Raw genomic sequence first — 20,255 nt, forward strand, 5'->3', positions numbered from 1 at the left:
CCTGGAGCAGATCCACACTTTCAGAGTAAGAAGGGCATATCAGTTTTAAGAAACAAGAGTTTTAGGGCAGCAAAATCCACATTTTCTCCAGTGCAGACCCTTCTATTAAAGGCTGCTCCCAGACAGCAGCTGAACAGAGCAGAGGGGTCAGTTAAATAAGTGACCACTGGATGTCACCACTGCTTTAGCCACAGACACCAAGGCAGCCTTCCACCTAAACAAAATATGTCAGCAGGGATTACCAGGGAGTCAAACAAACTTACAGCACCTTGTTTTCACTACACAGAAGTTTATTATGAAAGTTAAACATACAACACAAAAAGTAGCAAAAGCAATCCTGTAGCTTAAGGCAACTCTTACAGGAGATGAGCTCAAGAAAGATGATGCAACTTCAGTTTAAATAGAAATTATGAAAAATATCAAATTGCATCAATAACTTAAAATGCACTTTAAAAAGTCTGCACTAACCAGCAGAGGGTAAGGGCTGTGATCTTAATGCCAGCATTAAGATATGGAAAGCAGCAGAATGCTAAATGATGATAGGGAAAGTTCAGTATTTACACAGAGATAGCAACGTTAATATCTGATAGCGTCATTTCCTGTGTACTTATGGTTTAAAACCACTGTCTGAAACGTTAGGAAAACCCTTTAAAATAAATCTTCAGACTATTCCATCAAAAATACACAGATGGCAGAGAAGATCCAAGGCCAGGGATGCGTGCAGATGCATGCGTGTGTCCCTTAAATAACTCTTTGCAGAAACACTTTAGAAAAATTATTTCTTTGGGGGAAGAAGAGCAAGAAGAATGTGGCCACAGAGTGAAAAAGATTATCTTTCAGGTGAATCACATTTAAATTGAAGTATCAAAATATTTCTATTTGATGACATTCTCACAGTTTACAGTTAATGACATTTTTAAGTGAATGTTAAATATTCATATTATTAACATACAAAGATTCTCCTTCCTTCACATTGACATCTTACATTTTTGCAAGACCTCTTTTGCATCAATTGTTTTGCCATTAATGAGGAATGTATAATTGTCTTAATAATAGAATTTAATTAAGATTTAACTCTTCTAACCATATTGAGTTTCTATCTTTAAAATAATTCTTAAAATACTGGATTCAGATCCCTTATTTTAAAAAGGTATTTAAGTGACATTTTAATCAATCAGGCTGTACAGGAAGCACCACATTTTAACAAAGCCAAATGACATCACATTTCTAATAAATTTTCTTCAAATATTGGATGCAATGAAATCTTTGGAGTAAGTCCATTCACCATCACCCCAAATGAAACAAGATTAATTCATACATTAATTCATCCCAAATCTTACCCTGTTAGAAAATGCAATATATACTGCAACAGTCTTAATTTGCATAAGATTTAATAGAAGGGGCCTATGTGCAGTATGAGGCTCCTGCACACAAGCTCATCTCAGCTTTTCACCATTCAGCACAACTTTACAAAAAGCCTAAGATATAAAATATACTTAAAGCAGTTATCTTAAACATGATTTCATATATATCACCTTGGCAGCTGATCACTTTTGTTCCCAGTTTAAATGCTGTTGAATCTGATTGTGGAGTTGCAGTATCCCTTTGAAGAACGAGTTAAAAAAATCCCTGAATAAAACAGAAGCCAGCCTGCGACTTCCTCTGAGTTTCAGTAAAGCACTATATACAGGGTATAACAGCCACCCAAACTCACTTGGAACAGAATAAAATCTGAGACAGATAATGGGGTAGAATGCATTAATGCAAGAGGATATACATTTTAAGATTTTTATAATTTTAAAAGTGGAACCAATGAATTGTTAGCAGTTAAACGAATACTGCAACTGTAATGTTTACAAACCCACAAGGTTTGAAAACTGATTCCAACAGCTCTGATTCACTGGGTTTAGCTTGGAAATAATGCAAAATAATGTCAGCAGTTTTAATAAGGTCTTGCAAATTTAGAAAAAAGAAAACTGAAAGAAAGATAAGAATGCATTATCTAAAATAAAGCAGGAACACAATAAGGACAATCAAAGTTCCAAAAGCCCATATTAAAAAATTAAGCTTGGAATGCATTGGCTTCCAGCAGTTTCAAAAAAAAAAAAAAAAAAACCAAACAAAAAAAAACCAAAAACAAAACCAAAAGTTGTTCTAAATCTGTAATATCTTGACCTATTTTTAAGTGACAATTTTTATTACAGTTGAGAAAAATGGTTTTATAGCTGCATAAGTTTCCATTTCACTAAAATAGTGCCAACAAAAATAAGTTTGCATAGAAAAACAAAATTTTGAATTGCCACTGGCTACATGCTTAAAATGGGAAATGCAGGTATTGTAACATAAACATAGTGCAAACCATGGCAGTTCTGGTGACTCTGACTGCCGCAGGTCAGGAAACAGACCATAATATACCCAGTTCTCACAGTTTCTGGTCTTTTATTCAATCCTTTGCCAAGTAGAAGCAATGCACGTGTGCAGAGCCGGGGACGCCGCTGCCGCTGGTTAACGCAGTTTGAGATCATCGCCGCTGCCCAGGTTGGAGCCAGGACTAGGGTCTTGCTGTCTTCTTGCCTGCATGGACAAACACACTCTGAGCATCAGCAACCAGGAAATTATCAGCTCTCTTACTCAGTATATTAACACAAATAAGACCATAAACAATACAAGTTAAACGAACAACACAAAAAGTAACAAAAGCAATCCTGTAGCTTAAGGCAACTCTTACAGCAGATGAGCTCAAGAAAGATGATGCAACTTCAGTTTAAATAGAAATTATGAAAAATATCAAATTGCATCAATAACTTAAAATGCACTTTAAAAAGTCTGCACTAACCAGCAGAGGGTAAGGGCTGCGATCTTAATGCCAGCATTAAGATATGGAAAGCAGCAGAATGCTAAATGATGATCAGGAAAGTTCAATATTTATGTAGAGATAGCAATGTTAATTGTAAAGAAATTTTACAATTCCAGCAGTGAGCAAAGCAATACTTTTTAACATCAAAATAATTCTTTCCCCCCAGTTCAGTTTGCCCCCCAGGCTCTCAGGAGGGCAGTGGGTCTGGCAGCCCCTGTCCCTGGGGGGCTCAGAGCCTGCTGTGCCTCCCCAGCAGGGACTGTGTGCTCGTGCTCACACACGTGCACACTCACACTGCCAGGCTTCAAACATTGCTTCAGCAACCAGCCAGAGACTCCCACAATAGTTAGGGAACAATTTTGTGTCTCTTCTTCCAAAAATAATTTTCCTTCCTGTGAAATTCCCTTCTGTTAACCTTTCCTGTCAGCTTTGGGGAGAAAGGCTACAATGTGAGCTAGAATACATCACATCATTTCCAGATAATTTTATGAGGGAAACATTTATTCAGCATCTTCTAGAATCAAGAGACTTATAGTAATGAGCACAATTTAATCCATAGATGGACACACATTTTAACACCTCATGTTTTACTGCTTTCTTCTTCAGTGCACCTGCAAAGTTAACAAACTGAGAAAACTGACACATGACTGTACCCCTGTATTAAAACAAAAGTAATGTAAGTTCTCCTTGAAATAAATTATTGTGTTAAACAGTTTGAGTTAATGACATTGTAAAGAGGTAATTAAGAACGTTCAGCCACAGTAAAAGACACTGCTATCTATTTTCTCCACCTGTACACTGGTACAGCACACACAAATGCTGCACATAAATACTTTAAAACATTTATTTCCTTCAAATTTTAAAACCATACTTTGACTGTGAGAACATCTAATACATGCTAGCTGGTTCTTAAGACATTTTAGTAGCAGCACTTTTATTTAAGTTTATAGAGTGAATAGCTGGCACCGTGGCCTGTAAGTGCCACATGTCACAAACAGTCCCAGGCCACATTCCCAGCTGGTGGAAGGTGTCACTAGTCAGGCTTTATTCCATCAGCTGCAATAACCTGCCATATTCAGGGCTTTAAAAAATGCAAACCAGTGACAACTTCCCTGTTCTGAAAGACTTTTCCTATGTTCCTGAAAGGTTGGGGAACAGCCTTAACATAGGCATTGTGCCACTGCAATACCCTTCAAGCAGTGACCATGTTGGCACCATCCCACAGAGCTGTGACTAACAGGGGCACAGGTGCTGCTTTGGGGGCTCCCTGGGCTCTCCTGAGCCCCAGTTACTGACAGAGAGGAGGCCTCCCCACTGCCCAGCAGCTGCCCCAGCTCACCAGGTGCTGCTGCTGCACTCCCATTCCAAAGGGTGAGCAAGCACAGCCTGCTCTCCCCAGACCCTCTGGCATGCACTGCTGACACCACCTTTCCCAACTCAGACCTTTCTTTGTTCACTTCTTCCCCCCCTTATCTACCATTCTTCTTGTCTGCCTAATTGTATGCTCCCAGTGCACTAGGTTAGCTGCACCCAGACAGAGAACTGCTGCTTCCTTCTCCTATTTAAAAGCCAATTTAAACTACATTTCCCTTTCATGAGCAATGGTCCCTTTCTGATGCACATGGAGTTCATTCAATAAATCCCTTTAGTAATCAGCAAGTTTCCAGAGCAGACAATCCTCTCCTGCACTCTTCTTAGTGGCCACACTGCCATATTGCTTTGGAAACACCTCCACTAACTTAAATATCACAATTGCTACCTACTACATTTATGTATTCAGTGTTGGCTGTACTTTAGGTAATTAAGAGTGAGCCAATCTTTTTGCTCTATCTGCACTAGTTGTACTCTGAAGGAACAATCTGCTTCTCCTGCTTGCAGAAGAAATCTGAAGGTGAGAACCAACACCAGTGCTGGTGCACAAACCCACAGATTTCTCAGTAATCTTTCTGAGGAATCACGTTAAAGCAAACTGCTCTAATCACCACACAGCACTGATGACTGTAAGTGCTTAGGGGTGTATTCCTTGAGGCCCTTGAAACAACTTCTGCACACTGGCCTCTTTGTAGAGATACACAGTGTTAGAAGATGGCATTTAATTAAGCTTTTTACATTATTTCCAAAAGCCAAATCATTCAGCTTTGACTATCAAAATCACTGAAGGAAACCCCACACTTCCTTTTCCCTTCAACAGAAAAGTCAACTGTGCTGTAAATATTTTCTTCATATGAAATGGTTGTTCATCAAGTCTCAATAGATACTTCCAGGCTAATTTAAGAGTTGTACCAAGATTAACAAAACAGCAACAGCTCTACTTTGCATATCCTTCTATTGAACAGACTGTAACAAGATTTCTTCTGGTTTTACTGCTGCCTCTTTCTTCTAAAAGGAAACAAAGACATGCTCTGTCTTTAACAATTACCAAAATCTTACTTCTACCAATTTTGCACTCGATAAACATTTTTATACTTAACTAGAAAAGACCAGCAAGTTAATTGCTGCTATAATACTGCTTTTAAAACAACAGTGTTTCTTCTTCAGAAAACAAATCATATGCACAGCAATTTTATTGTCAAATTTCAGTGAAGGCTCCAAGATATGAGCATATGGTTGCATTTATGCTTTGCTTAAAGTGGTCCTTTCTTTCAAAGCATATGAAGGAATTTGCATGATTCGTGACCTCATTGCTACTTGTAGAGTTTGCAGAAGCCACTAGTGAACAACTGCCAGATTTGCCCTTTCAAGTGATATGCAAAAGGCATGACAAATGACCCTCAAATATACCAAAACCAGTCATTACAATATCTTACAACAGTGTATATGGATAAAGGTGCAATTTTGCAATTCAGTAAGTGGGAATTTACACAAGCAACTGCAACATGTTGGAATGACAGCTCTGACTCAGGCAGCCTCCTTTCCTTGTACTACTACTGAGCAAAAAGACAAATGTGTGAAGCAGCCTTGTTCTAGCAGTCACAGCCATTCTGCCAGGGCACAACACAGCAACTACAACTGGGCTTCACATGCTGAAAGAAAAATACAAAAATTAAAAGATGCTTGGTAAAGACTAGAAAAATCACTTTGTACAAAGACAGGAAGCACATTGTGCAGCAAGAAGCACTGGGTGCTATTTTTGTTCACTGACAATTGGCAAAATAAAACTTCCATAAGAAATGCCACGAGGTCCTTAACACTCCCTTGTAGGAGTGGTGTGACTATCACACGAGTGCCCTACACAAGTGGGGTAGTATCTGCTACTTCTCAGACTGTTACAGGAAGCTGAACTTCCCTTTTATAGATGTAAACCAGCAATCTCCAGACTTCTCACCACTGGGGGGGTCCTATACTCCCCAGCAAAGCTAATCAATCCTCTAAATTGCAATTTTTGCTGTAATTTTTGAAATGCATACCTTTTGCTGCCACACAAAAGCAGCAGTATTACTCTCAGTGAATAATGGGCTCAGCTTCTCAAGGATTAAGGAGACTTGCTTCAATTAAGAAAGATGCATCTATCTTTGCCATTGGGAAATGGAATACACTGCTATGAGTCATGCTTAATGAGCCATGAGAAAACAGCAGTTATTCATCTTTTCTCTGTGTATTTCATTTTTTCAGTCAAACATTGATTTTAAGTTTGAAGGAGCACTACTTCACATGTTCTTCATCTGTTATTTAGTGAAAGGATAACAAATATTTGCTTGTGAGAAACTGGTAATTAATACACAGATCCCACCAGAGTTGTAATTATCCTAAAAAAGAATGTATTTTAACCAACATTGCCAATTCTCTTGTAAATATCCAGGAACAGAAGAGTTAACCTGATGGACACATCAGGAGTTTCAACACTGAAAAATACTTAGCACTCAGCTTTCAGAACACGAAGCCATGCAAATCTTGTGCTGCACAGAAGGAATTGTATCTGGCCACAAGCCATTGAAAACCTCTAACCCTGGAGAGGGTGTGATGACCAACTGAAAGAATTGCAGGGATGTACCTGGCAAAAAACCATTTCAAAGCCTCCTCTCAAATGCTACTCTAGACTGATTCATGCTGAACTCATAATGCTGGTACCATGGGGGTAGTGACTGACAAAAAAGAGCAGAGTTACTACAAAAGCATTTTGAGAGTAAACAAACATAAAAAGCGTGTCCTACAGTACTTCTTACACCTCTGCTCTCTTTAACCTCTGATGTCTGAGCTTTTCTCAAGCCTAAACACAGGCTAAGGGGAATAGACATAAAGTCTTAGCAAGAGTAAGATGCAGTATCATATCTGTATCATATTGCTTTTCTTCTCTATAAACTAGATAGCTTGGAATCATTAAATCACTAAGTTTTATCATTTACTTTTCTGAACAAGAACCACATTGGAGGCTTTACATCTGTTACTGGGGCACAACGGAAAAACAGATGGGCAATAAGGAAGGTGGCACATAAGCAGTTCCTCCAGCAGCCAAGACAGTCAGAACACATCTTCCTCCTCCAGCCACTCAATGCTGCAGCCTATTGTGCTTCCATCTGTACTAACAAAACTCCTTAAACTGACTTTAGGAAAGCATCTCTAACCAGCCCCTTCCTGTGCATGTTCTGAGGCCTCAAACATACCTAAGGAAACCAATTCCTCTTACCACATGAGCTCATCAGGAAAAGATAATGCAGTCCCACTGTGTGGGTTACATGATAGCTCTGAGAAAGCAGAACTGAGAAAGTTGGAAGCAAATTTAGTAAGGATGGACAGAGAAGATGGCCCCTCCCTTTCTATGAATCACTTAAAAAACAGCAGCAGGGAAAACTGGGACCTCTGAATGCCACACAGTGAAATGACAAATACAACCATATCCACTGCATATACAACTTGGGACACTGGTGAAGAAGAGGAAGCTAATTTGATGAAGGGCTGTCACAAAAAGAATAGCCAAAATAAAGTCTCTCCATGGACAACTCCACTGCAATTCTTTAATTGGATTCTGGCAGCTCTGTCCTGTTGAAACAGACAGAGTAAATGCATTATGTGCCTTGGCATCTGCCATCTATAATTTACTAAATAAGTGAAAAATCAGGCTATGCTATGAAAAACTAAACAGTGAACATTTGGATTCTCTTAGGACTGCCAGCCTCCTGAAAAGGGATAAAAAAAAACCCCCAACCAACCAAAACTGAGAATACTTTGCAGATACTTTTTAGAAAAGTATACAACCACAGGATAAAAACCACCCAAATGAAAAAAAAAACCCAAAACCCAGCCCTGAAATAGAGAGCAATACTCAGAAAAATGACCAGTTACACCCAAGCACACCTTCACATTAGTCCTGGTGTCTGAGGCAGACCCACAGCAATGAACTGAAAACTTTGAGTTGCTGGTTAATAATCTCTCCCACAGAGATGTGAGCATGGCTCACAATGCTGGCCCTGCCCCCAGTAACCTTCACTGGACAGAGGGCAGGAGAAACTCAGCAAAGCTGGGGCCCTACAGCACAGTGAGAATGTCAACTTACACATCACAGAACTCCTCTGGTCACAGCTTGATGAAGCAGCCCATGTGCTCCCCAGTCTCTGGGGGCCCTGCACAGACTCTCAATCTGCATTTCTCAGAACTTGAGCCACAGCAGCACCACTACACACTGCATCCCTGAGCCACTGGCAGCCAGAGGGGATATGATCTTTACCACATTCCTAGCAGGCACAGCTATCAGCTTCAGACTTCATGGCCTGGATCCAGTCTCTGCAGTTGCTTTGTTGGCTGCCCATAACATTCATTTTGCTATCAGCTCTCCTTTTCATTGAACCTGGGAAGGAGTAGCCTTGATCTTAATTATAATGTCAAGCACCACTTAAATTATGCAAATAATGGAAAACAGGCCCTCAAACTTGGCAAGAGATCTGGATGTTGGACTGAAGTAACTGTAGAACTATTAATGCCATGAATTCTATACCCAATGCTCTTTTTTATTCCTACTTCCATTCTGATTGTCTTTCAAGCTCACTGAAAGTCAAAATAAAAAAATTTTCCTGACAAAGGCCATTGATAAGAGTTATTCAGCACTTACCTCCATCAAGACTTCATTTCAAACCACTATCTATTTCCTAGGAACAGACTGAAAACACACATGAACTGTGTTACCTGCAGAGCATGACCAGGCCAAGCAGCACAGCTGCTTCCTGACCCCCCGGCACCCCCTCACCTGAAATCTTTGCAATGGTTGCATCTTTGTTTAAAAGCTATTATGAAGGTAATGATTCTGCTGCCCCAAACTGGACCAAGGTCACTGCAAGCCAAGGAAGGAAAGAGCACAGCAGGAATAGGAGCTCTGAAGAGTTCTGAGTAGGGACAGAAATTTTTACTTTCTTATTAAAACTTCTTTTCCAAGGGAAAAAAGCTTAAAGTGGTCTCTTTTAGAAAGCACTGTTTGAAAGCTGGTCTAAAGGTTATAAATTTATAATTAATATTGATTGCCTCCAGACAGTATTCCTCTGTTGCTCAGCCCCTTTCTAACCTTCATTGACTGAAAGAAGACGCTTATATTACAGAATTCCCTGATTTGCAAGATTGATCTCCTCTGTCCCACAGTCAGCATTGATTCTGTACAGCACAAATTGTTTTTCTGATCTATGCATTCTATAGCACTTTTGCACAAGCACCAGCTATTTAAGTTCTTGTGAAGCAAACCAGTCATAACTTAACTGGCCTTCTTGTCCTGGACTGGCACTGCAGAACCTCTTCAGGCAACACACTCCCACCCAAACACCTCTTCCCAAGTTGTGCTGTTCCCACCCTGCATCTAAACAAATTATTTATGCTTGTGTACAAGCACATACCAAGTCTACACTGCCCACTGCATATGAAAAATCAACGGTTTGGGTTTCTTTCATATCCAAAAACCTGGGTTAAATGTTATACTATTTTTCTATCATCATCAGTTTGGAGAGTACATACAATAAACACTAATTAAATTAATTCCAGATTAATAAGGAAAAAACCCCCTTTAAAATCTGATGAGAAAATTTTCAGTAAAAAACCCCGAGCCAAAATTAAAAACAAAAAAGTCCCCACATACTTATTGTAATACTATACACTTTCTTCTGAAGCCAGTTGTATTTGAGAAAAATATAATTAGTTAGAGCATTTATTTACACCAGCAGTTTCATCTTAGAAAAAATTAAGAAAAGGAGAATAATTTCAGTGTCTAGAACCTTGGGAAGAACATGAAAGTCAGTCCTACTACTTTATTTTCTTTCAACTCTAAACTGTTTACATGTAACAAAATCCTGTTTGTTTTTTAAGAGTTCCCAACTTCAGCAAAATTAAATGAAATGTATCTTGCCCATTTCAACTGGTAATTCCCAACAAACAAGAATAATATGTAAAAACCTAGGGCAGGCCACAGAATTTAAAATTTAGGTAAATTTTTACTCCAGCACTCTTTAAAGGGTGGGGTTGGTGGGTGTTTTTGGTGCTTTGTATTGAGAGGGATTGCTTCTGAAAGAAAAACAAGTTCCAAAACAGCGGTTTTTTTTCAGCAAAATGAAGGTTTTTAAAATGGGAATTTCATGCAGTTTCCCAAAATGTCTCTGCTTAGCCATTAATGTAATTTATATTTAGCACAAGACCACAAACAGACAGATTGCTAGACTAGACTGTTTTAGGGAGAGCAAACCACTCTGTCTCTTTACTCAGTGTTGCTAAAATAAAGAGCATGGCAGCAACATAGGAAAGGAACACAAAGTAGAAAAATATGACATTTCAAAAATACTGGTTGAAGAAATTACATTGGAAGACTGAGAACAGATCCAACCCATCCCCAAGGAAAGCCATGGGGACATCCTCAGCCAAGCTCTGGAGAGCACAGCTGGACAAACTGTACTCACACAGATCCCTGCAAATCTGAAATTACAGTTTGTACAAAATACCCCCACCTGCACACAGCAACACACCAGAGGGTCTCTTCTCTTCACCTACCCCTTGAAAATCCATCCCTTTGTGCCACCTCCTCCAGCAAAGAGCTGTCAGGAGGCACCTGCTTGTGGCTGTTCCGCACTGAACATGGGCCATTGCTTCCAATAAATTATAATTTCACCAACTTGGGGATGCTTAAATCTCCCCAAGCCATTCTGGACAGTGTAACATATTTTTGCATCATGCCACTATGTTAGAAGACTGAAAAACAAGCAAAAAGCTCTTCCTGGAAATTCACGTCTAGACAGCAACTTCACAGTAATTTCTGAGAACACTTCTTGTCCTGACACTAACTCTGGTCATTCATACTGAAACCACAGCAGAGACACTCAGACTGACTCTCAACCACGACACAAGGAGATAAAGACATGAAAATTAAACATCTGCCTCACCAACATCCCTTCAGTCTCCTCGCTCTTCTAGTTTGGCAAAGGGGAGCATACAAATACTTCAAATACAAATACTTCAAGTTCATACACCTCATTTTTTAAACAATCTTTAAATGGGGATAAAGTCTTTCTTGATGTGTATTATTAAACATTCTCTGTCTCAGCATTCCAACATTTTTGTAGAAGTAAAAGTCATTGGGATACCTTATTAATTTTGAAGGCACTAAGAACACTCAGTGACTTCAAAAGCATTTTTGAAACAGAAGAATCCTGGAGAGTGGGGCTGGATTTGCAGTATTTGATGTAACTGAGCTATACAAGTTGATATAAAAACTCAAAAGCATCTTGTATTCAAAACAAACTATGTTAAAAATGCAACAGAAGGCAGTTCAACTCAGAGGTGCTTAAAAACTTCAATGAAAATTCCTAAATCCACTCCCACCCTATTTACATCAGAGTGCTGTAATTGCACAAAAACATGATCACCTTTGAAAATTCAAGTACAACCAACCTCAGATGCCCTCAGATGCAAAGAATATGTTCATTAAAATAAAGGTCTGGTGTGCTAAACTAGAATAGAAGAGATTCTATATGATGAAAAGATGGCAAACAAACCTCACAACACCCTGAAGGAGTTTTTGCTTTTTTAGGGGAAAGAATTTGTTTTAATTGGTTGGGAGTTTTTTTAGGGTACTTAAAAATGAAAACTAGCTAAGTGATAATTTCTAAATTGCTACTGCACTTGCAATTCTTTCCCCTTGCAAAGTGTCACCCTTCTAAAATCCAACTGTCACACACAGGAACTTTAACATTGTTTTCAATGAGTTATCACTGATCACTCCTATGTGGGGAGTTTTAAGTCTACAGACTATGTTAAGTCTACAGAAAGACTTAGAATAGGGAATCTTTTCTACCCCGAAAGCTGTATAAATAAATAATTTAATCTGATCATTTTCATATGCTGTCAGGCTTTGGATGGATAAATATTTCCAAAGAGCTGGCGCCTCTGTTTTGGGTAGGAGTGGGTGGAATATTGCAGGATTCCCCTTCCCTCCCCCACTGAAGCAGAATCTGGTCTCTATTAAAGGCATTTCAACAGTAATTCTACTGTCAGAAATATCCTGATTTTCTACAGTGTTGCAATTCTTAAAACCATCATTAACACTGATGAGATCCTGTTCCACATCTGCCAATTCTGAGTTTTACTGTCCATGCCAAGCATGGCAGAAAAGAAAAATCTAAAACTTTCTTAAGGATGAAAGCTGTATAGAAATCATATTAAAATGATCATAAGGAAAGTATCTTCATTTGTGTGTAGCATAATATACATAAAAATTCACTCAACACACATAGAACTGGCCTTTCCCATATAAAAGCCTTCAAGTACCATCTCTGTAGTGAAACCAAAGGTACTGCTGGCCCCACTGAAATTACAGAAACAGAACATAAGGCAGTCTGGATTAAGGTTTCTGCAGCTGTCAGCAATGCAATCATCAGAAGGGTGCCACTGACAAACTGCATTTCCAAGCTGACTGAGCACGTCAGCATCAGAAAATTCAATACAGGCCACAAATACAACAAACACAGGAATGCACTTTTATGCATCACTTTCTATTGAGAACTGGGTACAAGGATCATGAACACCAAATGCTTACTGATTAAAGTTCATTTGATTCTGCCCAAATGCTGCCTTAGATTGAAAAGAAGGGTAACAATGAATGATTTGGAAATCTGATTGCTCTTTTGGAATGCATTGTAAGTCTATTTCTGCTCTCTACCATCTCATCCCAAAAGAGCCTGATTTTTATACAGTCCTAAGATCAAGAGTAAAAAAGCTTGTCTGTAAACATTTCCAGATATAAGTTCAGGACATCTTACTCCAAACACAGGAATGAAAACTGAAATATAAAAACCAATTATAGACCTACAAGTACTGGAGGAAAAAAATCTGTTGGTTAGACATATCAGAGAGGCACAGTAAAATAAACAGGAAAGTATGCAAAACAACGTATTACAATTATTAAAGACTTACATTTGACATCACAAATTTGAAACAACATTTGATAATACTTTTCATTCTACTTAAACTTATTTCAAGTCAGTAATTTTTTCTTTTCTTCCTTTCTGTAGGTGATCTATACCAGTGCTTTAGAGCTGGGACAACTGCTGTTGTTTCAAGAGAAAATGGGTACCAACAGCTAATAAGGACATCACTTGATAGCAACTGCCTTCTGTCTTATTAAGAGCAAGAGTGTTTTCAGAAGTTATTGCATCCAGCTCCTGCAGACAGCCAAGAATGTTGCTTTTTGTGTCTCAGTGTCATGTGTTTTGATGTCTGTCATGAAGCCCCAGATGCTCAATATTACCATCTCACTGTTAATTGAATTAGTGTTTTTGCACAGCCTAGCTGCAAGTGTTTTCTACACTCGGAGGAAAATTAAGTGTCTCAGAACTCCAGAAGTTATTTCAGAAAGCCTCATTCTTTTTTAACTTTCAGCATGCACATGGCTTCTGCATAATAAGAGGAGTGGGGATGAAGGGCACAGTGCAAGGAGAATATATCAAGAAAAGTTTTAAGTACATTGAGGTAAAAGACATAAGATTGGACCTAAAGTTCCTACTGTGTTGTTAACAGTAAAGCAGGCTGGCACAGGTCTTCATGAACAGCTTAAAGCTAATTCTACCTTCCTTCTGAACTTACAAGCAGGTTGTAGCTATGCTAGGACAGAATTATTCAGGCAATCCAGCAGCTGCTCCCAGAATCCAGCAGTAGCAGGGCCTCCAAGGCAAGGATTTCACCTTTGTTACAGCTGCCATCTGACCTGGCTGCAGCAGTGTTTGCAAGGAGACGCACACCAGCCACTTCAAAGAGAGATATTATCCTCTGTGCCTATCTGTTCCCTCTCATTCTCATGCTCAGTGCCTTCCAGTTGTAGCTGGAAGGGAAGAGAACCTGTCTGATCATCCCAATTATCCAAAAGAATGTCAAAAGAAAAGCAGCTTAGCAATAACAATAATCAAATTTTCTAAAAACCATAGAACCAGCAGATTGATCATATTTGATTAGAGTTAAATCAGGCTCTACTGATGAAGCAGGAAGTAAGAAAGAGCATTAGTAAGGGAAAGAAATTCAAAGCCTTTCTGTGTTCTCCCTATTCTCTCCTGACCTGCAGCCTGCCTTAACTTGCCAACTCCCCTTATGTATTATTACTTGTCCTCTTACAGCTCTCGCCTTTCTGACATCTCAGAGCAGCTGGTTTCCATTCCCTTTCCTGGCTCTTCTTTTCTCAATCCCAGTAATTTCTGCTTTCATCAAGAAAGAATAAGATTCAAGACTGTGGGGCCATGAAGAAGCAAAGAACAAGACAGGGAAACTAAAACAGTGAAAAAAAGGAATGAGACTTCCCACCAGTAAGAAAAAGGTGAGAAGACAATAAAACTAGCCTGTACAAGAAAGCAGACTGTGGCATCTGATTAAATTGGCTGGTAATTTTTCCCAAAACATGGGATAACAAGCTCCAAAATTCTGCCCCTGCAGCTCCCAGAACCTTTTCTGTGTTCATGAGAAATGCACGAGGCAAGAGATCGCTCTCTCATATCATTTCAGAGAGAAATGGCAACTCTTTGAATAAATGTCTTTACAGCTTAAGTACCCACAGCAAAGACCATCTACAGAAAGGAAAAAAGTACATGGTCAGAATTCTTATCAAAACTTTAAACAACTTGAAATCCATTTTACAGGAGTAACAAACAATGCATTTTGCAATTTTTATATAACATCACCGAACAAGCACAATACACGACATTGTACAAACAGACAAAAATGGAAACAATCTAAAGTTTTGGGAAAGTACTAACCAGTTACTGACAGCAGCTGTGAAACCCTCACCTCCATTTCCTCCCGATGAGACCTGTCTCTATCCTCGAATTCACGAGTTCTTCGTCGAGCCTCTTCAAAGGCTTGTTGTGCCAATGCATCCTCCTGCTACCAAAGCAGATGACACAGAGACACACAAAAGGTGACTCTCATTTCCACTAAATCACTTTTTTTTTTTGAATATTAATTACCCCTTGGCAACAAAGTCCAGTATGTCCTGCAGGACCTGCTAGGACACAGGCAGGTTCCAGCAAATGTCAATACAGGTTAATAAAATATTACTCACCTTCACTACAGCAGTAGAGATAACCAAAGCTGGAATGCAGCTACTACTAAAATACATTTTCAAAGGAGAGCTCCTGTTCCAAAGTAGTTTAAATGCTGCTGGGTTTATTTTAAGCCTAGGAATTCTCAGAAGTTCTGTGTAAAAGGCAATACATTTTATTCTCCTTATAAAAGCCATTTTGAAGACAGTGTTCACAGGTATAGCTAGACAGAGTCCACTACACAAACAGTGGTAATTTAATTATCTTGCATTTAAAAATAAGTATTACCAAAGTTACAAACCAAATAAATCCTTCATTTTACCAAAAGCTGCTGCAAGTACATCAGTATGAACATTCTTAATATTTTTGTGTCATTTATATTATTTAAATTTAGATACACAGGAAAGTGCAAAGCAGAAATTAGTCCTCCACCAACCTGCACACGTTCCCATACAATGGAGGAGAAACTTGCAGGGCTTCAACAGCTCTTTTGCTTATTTTCAATAATGTCTTATGCACAGGAACAAACACAGTTTGTTAAATGCATACATAAATGTTTGCATTTAACAAACTAACACTCAAAAAAACTCCTTCAAACTGTATTTTATTTTAGAAAATGTTTTAAATAAAGTGTTAGTAATATGTGGAGCCATTATTAATTGGGTTGGAAATTATTTTTCTTAAAGACACCTTTTAACACCTTTACTGTTCCCCATCAGAATGGAAGAGTCCCATCTGAAGAGGCCCCACAAACCAGGAAGGGATAAACTGAATTGGTTCTCCCTCCTTCCAGCTCTTCAACTGTAATTACTGCTAACTCTGCTGACAACTCCCACATACATGCAAATGTTATTTCAAAGTTGATAATTTTTTAAAAAAGCTGACCTTGACTGTTAGAGGACATAAACATGTAGAGAGCAAAACTAAGTTTTAATATACCTGGGGACTAAGTGCATAAATTTTTCAATTTAAGATAAAGCATCCCCAGCCTGAGAAAATGTTAAATTGCCTTTTTTGCCGTGGGCACAATCGTGGCCCTGGAGCTGCTCTGTGCAGGGGCTCCCTGGTGGCCCAAGGCAGGGAAATACAAACAGCTGCCAGGCCCCAGCTCTGCTTTCTGGGGAGGCATGGGCAATGTTTAAAGCTGCCAACAAGATCATACTTTAACACCATAAATCTTTTTAAGATTAGAATTTCGCCCTTTACAGCCATTTTAGTGTTCATACAAGGCATAGAAACCAGGGTTAGAGAGTGGAAAATAAATTTGTTCTTAATAATGCAGAAGGTTAGAGAGAACAGATAAGCTTGTGTCCCAGATGACTCCAGAAAAGCTACCTTAGTTTTAGCTTACAAAAGAGATATATGGCTTTATTACCTTCTATTTTAAATCAGATTTAAATGGAAGATTTTTTTTATTGAAGGTTTTTGCATTTTACCATCATTTAGAGTGGTTATGACATACAGCCCTGGATGGAATATTTTAAAGAAATGGTCATAACCAAAAGAAACTAAATTAGAAATGCATGGGAAAAAATCAGTATGTTGACATCCAGAATGAAGATGTGCTGACAGCTGAAACACTGGTTTGCTCATGTCTGAGAAAGGGATAAAAGCATCAGAACTTTTTTAGTAAAACAAAACTCTGCTCTATTCTTGGTGGTACATTATAACAAATCAACCAACAACACTACTTTATACAACAAGAATTTAACAAAGATTTTTTTTAAGTGTCTCTCAATTCTAGTAATAATAGCCAAGCAAATTCAGCTGTATGACACCAAATAACTTAGACATCTTCGTTTTATTCTCTTAAAATGTTCCTGGTATAAATTTACAAAGAAAAGTAAGAATAAGCAAAACATGAGCAACAGAATGAGCAATCAACATGACAACAGAATAAAACCAAACCTCCCAGTCTAGAAAATAAAAATTTAAAAAATATTAAAAAAGAGAAGCTTACACATACTCACACTTACACACAAATCCTCACAGCAGCCCAGTAGGAAAGGACTTGGTGAGATAGCAAGATGCATTAGGACAGAAGAGGTACAAAAGTACTGAAGACAGAAACAGTCTCTTAAAGACACTCAAATACCAAATCCAGGGACATTTCAGCCCCAAAGAGGGAAGATATTCAAGCATGTATGTACAGCTTTGTGTGTGTTGGTCCACCAAAGTCTGAGCAAGCAGTAGAACCAGAGCTTTCAGTAACAAAAAGCAAGACCACTTAGTAGCAAGACATGGATAGGCTGTGGATTAAGTGGAAAAACCAGCAGCTTAACAGGTAAAATTAAAATATTTCTACGTTAACACATGTGGATTCCCTTCCTAAAGTATCTGTTGACCCAGTGAAGGGTAGTATGTTTTCCAAAGTACGACAGCAAAGAAAAATTTTATTTGACCCCAGCATTAGTATGAAGTGGTAAGAGACAGGAAAATGCAAGAGCAGTATATTTGCTTAAGACAAGCTTCCAAAAAATGAGGGGGGTGTGAAGGGCAGCTGGACCTCTTACAAAGGACAGTGGGTACACAGGCAATACCACATGAGGCACTTGAGCCCCTTCTGACATCAGGGTTATTTTGGGATCAAAGTCAGCAGTTCAGTCAACTGCCATTAGCAATATTACAACAGTTTTAAACAAGGAAGCAGTGACAGATACAGGAAAAAGGAAACTGAAGAATGTAAAAGATTGCCCAAATGCTTACAATACTAACACACATAAGGGTGCAGCTACTCCTGTGTCTGTATGACACTGGGCACCCTTAGGTACTACTGTTGTAGGAAACAGAATGAGCATTGATGACCTCGCAGTCACCAAGAATCACAAAGTAAAAACAAGTTACACACCTGTAACTGAGTACAAACATCTCTGGAGATCCACACAGTGGAACACCTGCAGCTCAGCACCCTGTACTCACAGCTCAGGAGAGCACTGACACCTGAGAGCATGCACACATCCCCTCACACATACAAAGAGTAAATCACAACCTCTGTGCACAAACACTTCCTGAAGACAGCAAAAGGGAATTGTTAAGTGTTGTTAAGACAGCATATACACATTGGGAAACTAAAGTAATCCAAGCGCTTACAAAAGCATTTATTGGGAAATTAAGAGGAGAAAAATTAAACCTACTGGTCACCTGACCCCTCTCCTTTTTGGAAGGGTGCTCACTTTCTTCAGGCACTCTCCAGTTTTGGAAAGCGTGACACTGTCTCCTCCTGAGTGCATGTTCCCATCAGCCCACTCTCAGTTCAGAATTATTATCAAATTTATTAACTACAGATCAAGAACCTTGGGATCTATGTTAATTCCTCAGGGCTATTCTCTGGCTGTGTAAGGCTGAAGGTCCCCTAATGCATGGAGTCCACAGCAGTGACTCTGCTGCAGCTGAACTGAGCTTGCCCAAGTCACTGACACAACTTTGAAAGAGGTGAATGCACAGCAAGAGTGGATTTAGAGTAAAAGCTTTGGTCTGTGGCTTTTCTCATGGATTCACAAAGGGTGGCAGGATTATTCTCTCTTTCTAGGCATCATGGAGGAAGTGTTCAGGGCTGGGACTTTGGCACAAAGTGCTTCTATTTAATCCCAAACATAGTCACATTAACATCACCTCATTAATATGCAAATTAGTTTCTTAAGTTAGGGAGAGGCAAGGCACAATAGAGGAGTGTTCTTCGTATTTTGGAGGAATCAAAGTTTTAAAATACTTTACTACTCTGTAGCAGAGTAACAGTGTAAAATCACTCAAAGTTGTAAATTACAAACTATTCCTGCCCCTAGCATTTTGACCTAATGCAGCAAAAGTAGTGTTTTGCTACAACCACATGTTTCTGAACTTCCATACTGCAAGTTTTCTCTGGAGTTTGTACTCAGAGAGAAGGCAAAAACTGTTTCCCTCCAGAAGAACAAACAAATATGTGAGTAGCCCAGGGCAGACTGCCTTACCTGCGCTCTCTCTTCATCAAATTCCAGGCAGCCCATACCATCCAGTCTCTGGAGATCTATCCAGCCTTTCCAGATTACACAGACACCATTGAGAATCATAGGTGCCTTCAAGTACACCTGGAATAAAAGCAAAACACATGCTATGAATTTGCAAGCTCTTACACATGTGCCTGCACAACGAAAATACTGATGCAGGAAGCTTCTATATGTATTCTTAGAAGAACATCCAAACCAGCTGGTAACATGAGACTCCATTTAACAGCTTCTACTGCTTCCTTTCCAAGAACTCATTTTAATCAACTGAGTGCTTTAACTTTTGCCTACTGTACTGGATGGAATAAGTTTAAGTTGTGTTCTCATTTTATAAACTGGCGTGCACCAGGATTTAGTTAGAATTCTTATGCTTGCAGTTAAACCAGGAGTTTTTCTTGTCAGCTTACCTTTGTGTCACAAAGGAAGTGGCATGCTGCCAGACAGGGAGGATCCTACAGCACATCTAAATAGTTAAATGAGCATTCTCCTTCCTACTCCCAAGAAACACTGTATTTTATCCTTATAAATGAGTGATTTCAACAAAGACCAAGCATTGGTTTCAGTCCTCCTCAAATTTACAAACTACTCCAAGTTCAGTAAAATACACAACATACACATTGTGCTAAAAATAATGAAGTCTTCCTGTGAAAGGCTTTTCAAAAGAAGCAACACCAGCTAATGAAAACCCAAGTAGAGCACTAATGTGCACTGTGCCTTGTGCTGCAGCACAGAATAATGTGTGATCTTAAGGCCCTACATCCAGATAACAGTACTCAAAGTGATGTCACAAAGGAACTTAAAAAGAAGCAAATACAAAACATGAGTTTGACATGTTATACCTCATAATATCCCTCTTAAACAAAACAGTCACAGTAAAATTACCTGAATTGTACAGAAAAGAAAAGGTTAGAAAAATCAACCTTCAATAGTTATTTC

At 38.9% G+C, this 20,255-nt stretch overlaps 1 protein-coding gene across 2 annotated transcripts in view; it reads right to left on the minus strand.

The window, feature by feature from the left end:
• Positions 1-269: 269 nt before the first annotated feature.
• CBFB (core-binding factor subunit beta) overlaps positions 270-20,255 on the minus strand; it is a 37,709-nt gene continuing 17,723 nt past the window's right edge. The window contains exons 4-6 of one of the 2 annotated variants that reach the window (XM_058034077.1): positions 19,287-19,403; positions 15,086-15,181; positions 270-2,574 (exon numbers count right to left, since the gene is read on the minus strand). In XM_058034077.1, the coding sequence (XP_057890060.1) occupies positions 2,506-2,574; positions 15,086-15,181; positions 19,287-19,403 (282 nt within the window). In that variant the 3' untranslated portion in view covers positions 270-2,505. Of the gene's footprint in view, positions 2,575-15,054; positions 15,182-19,286; positions 19,404-20,255 lie in introns of both variants that reach the window. The other variant, XM_058034078.1, reaches the window with a different exon arrangement.

Source organism: Melospiza georgiana, chromosome 14 (assembly GCF_028018845.1).
Source record: "Melospiza georgiana isolate bMelGeo1 chromosome 14, bMelGeo1.pri, whole genome shotgun sequence".
NCBI lineage: Eukaryota > Metazoa > Chordata > Aves > Passeriformes > Passerellidae > Melospiza > Melospiza georgiana.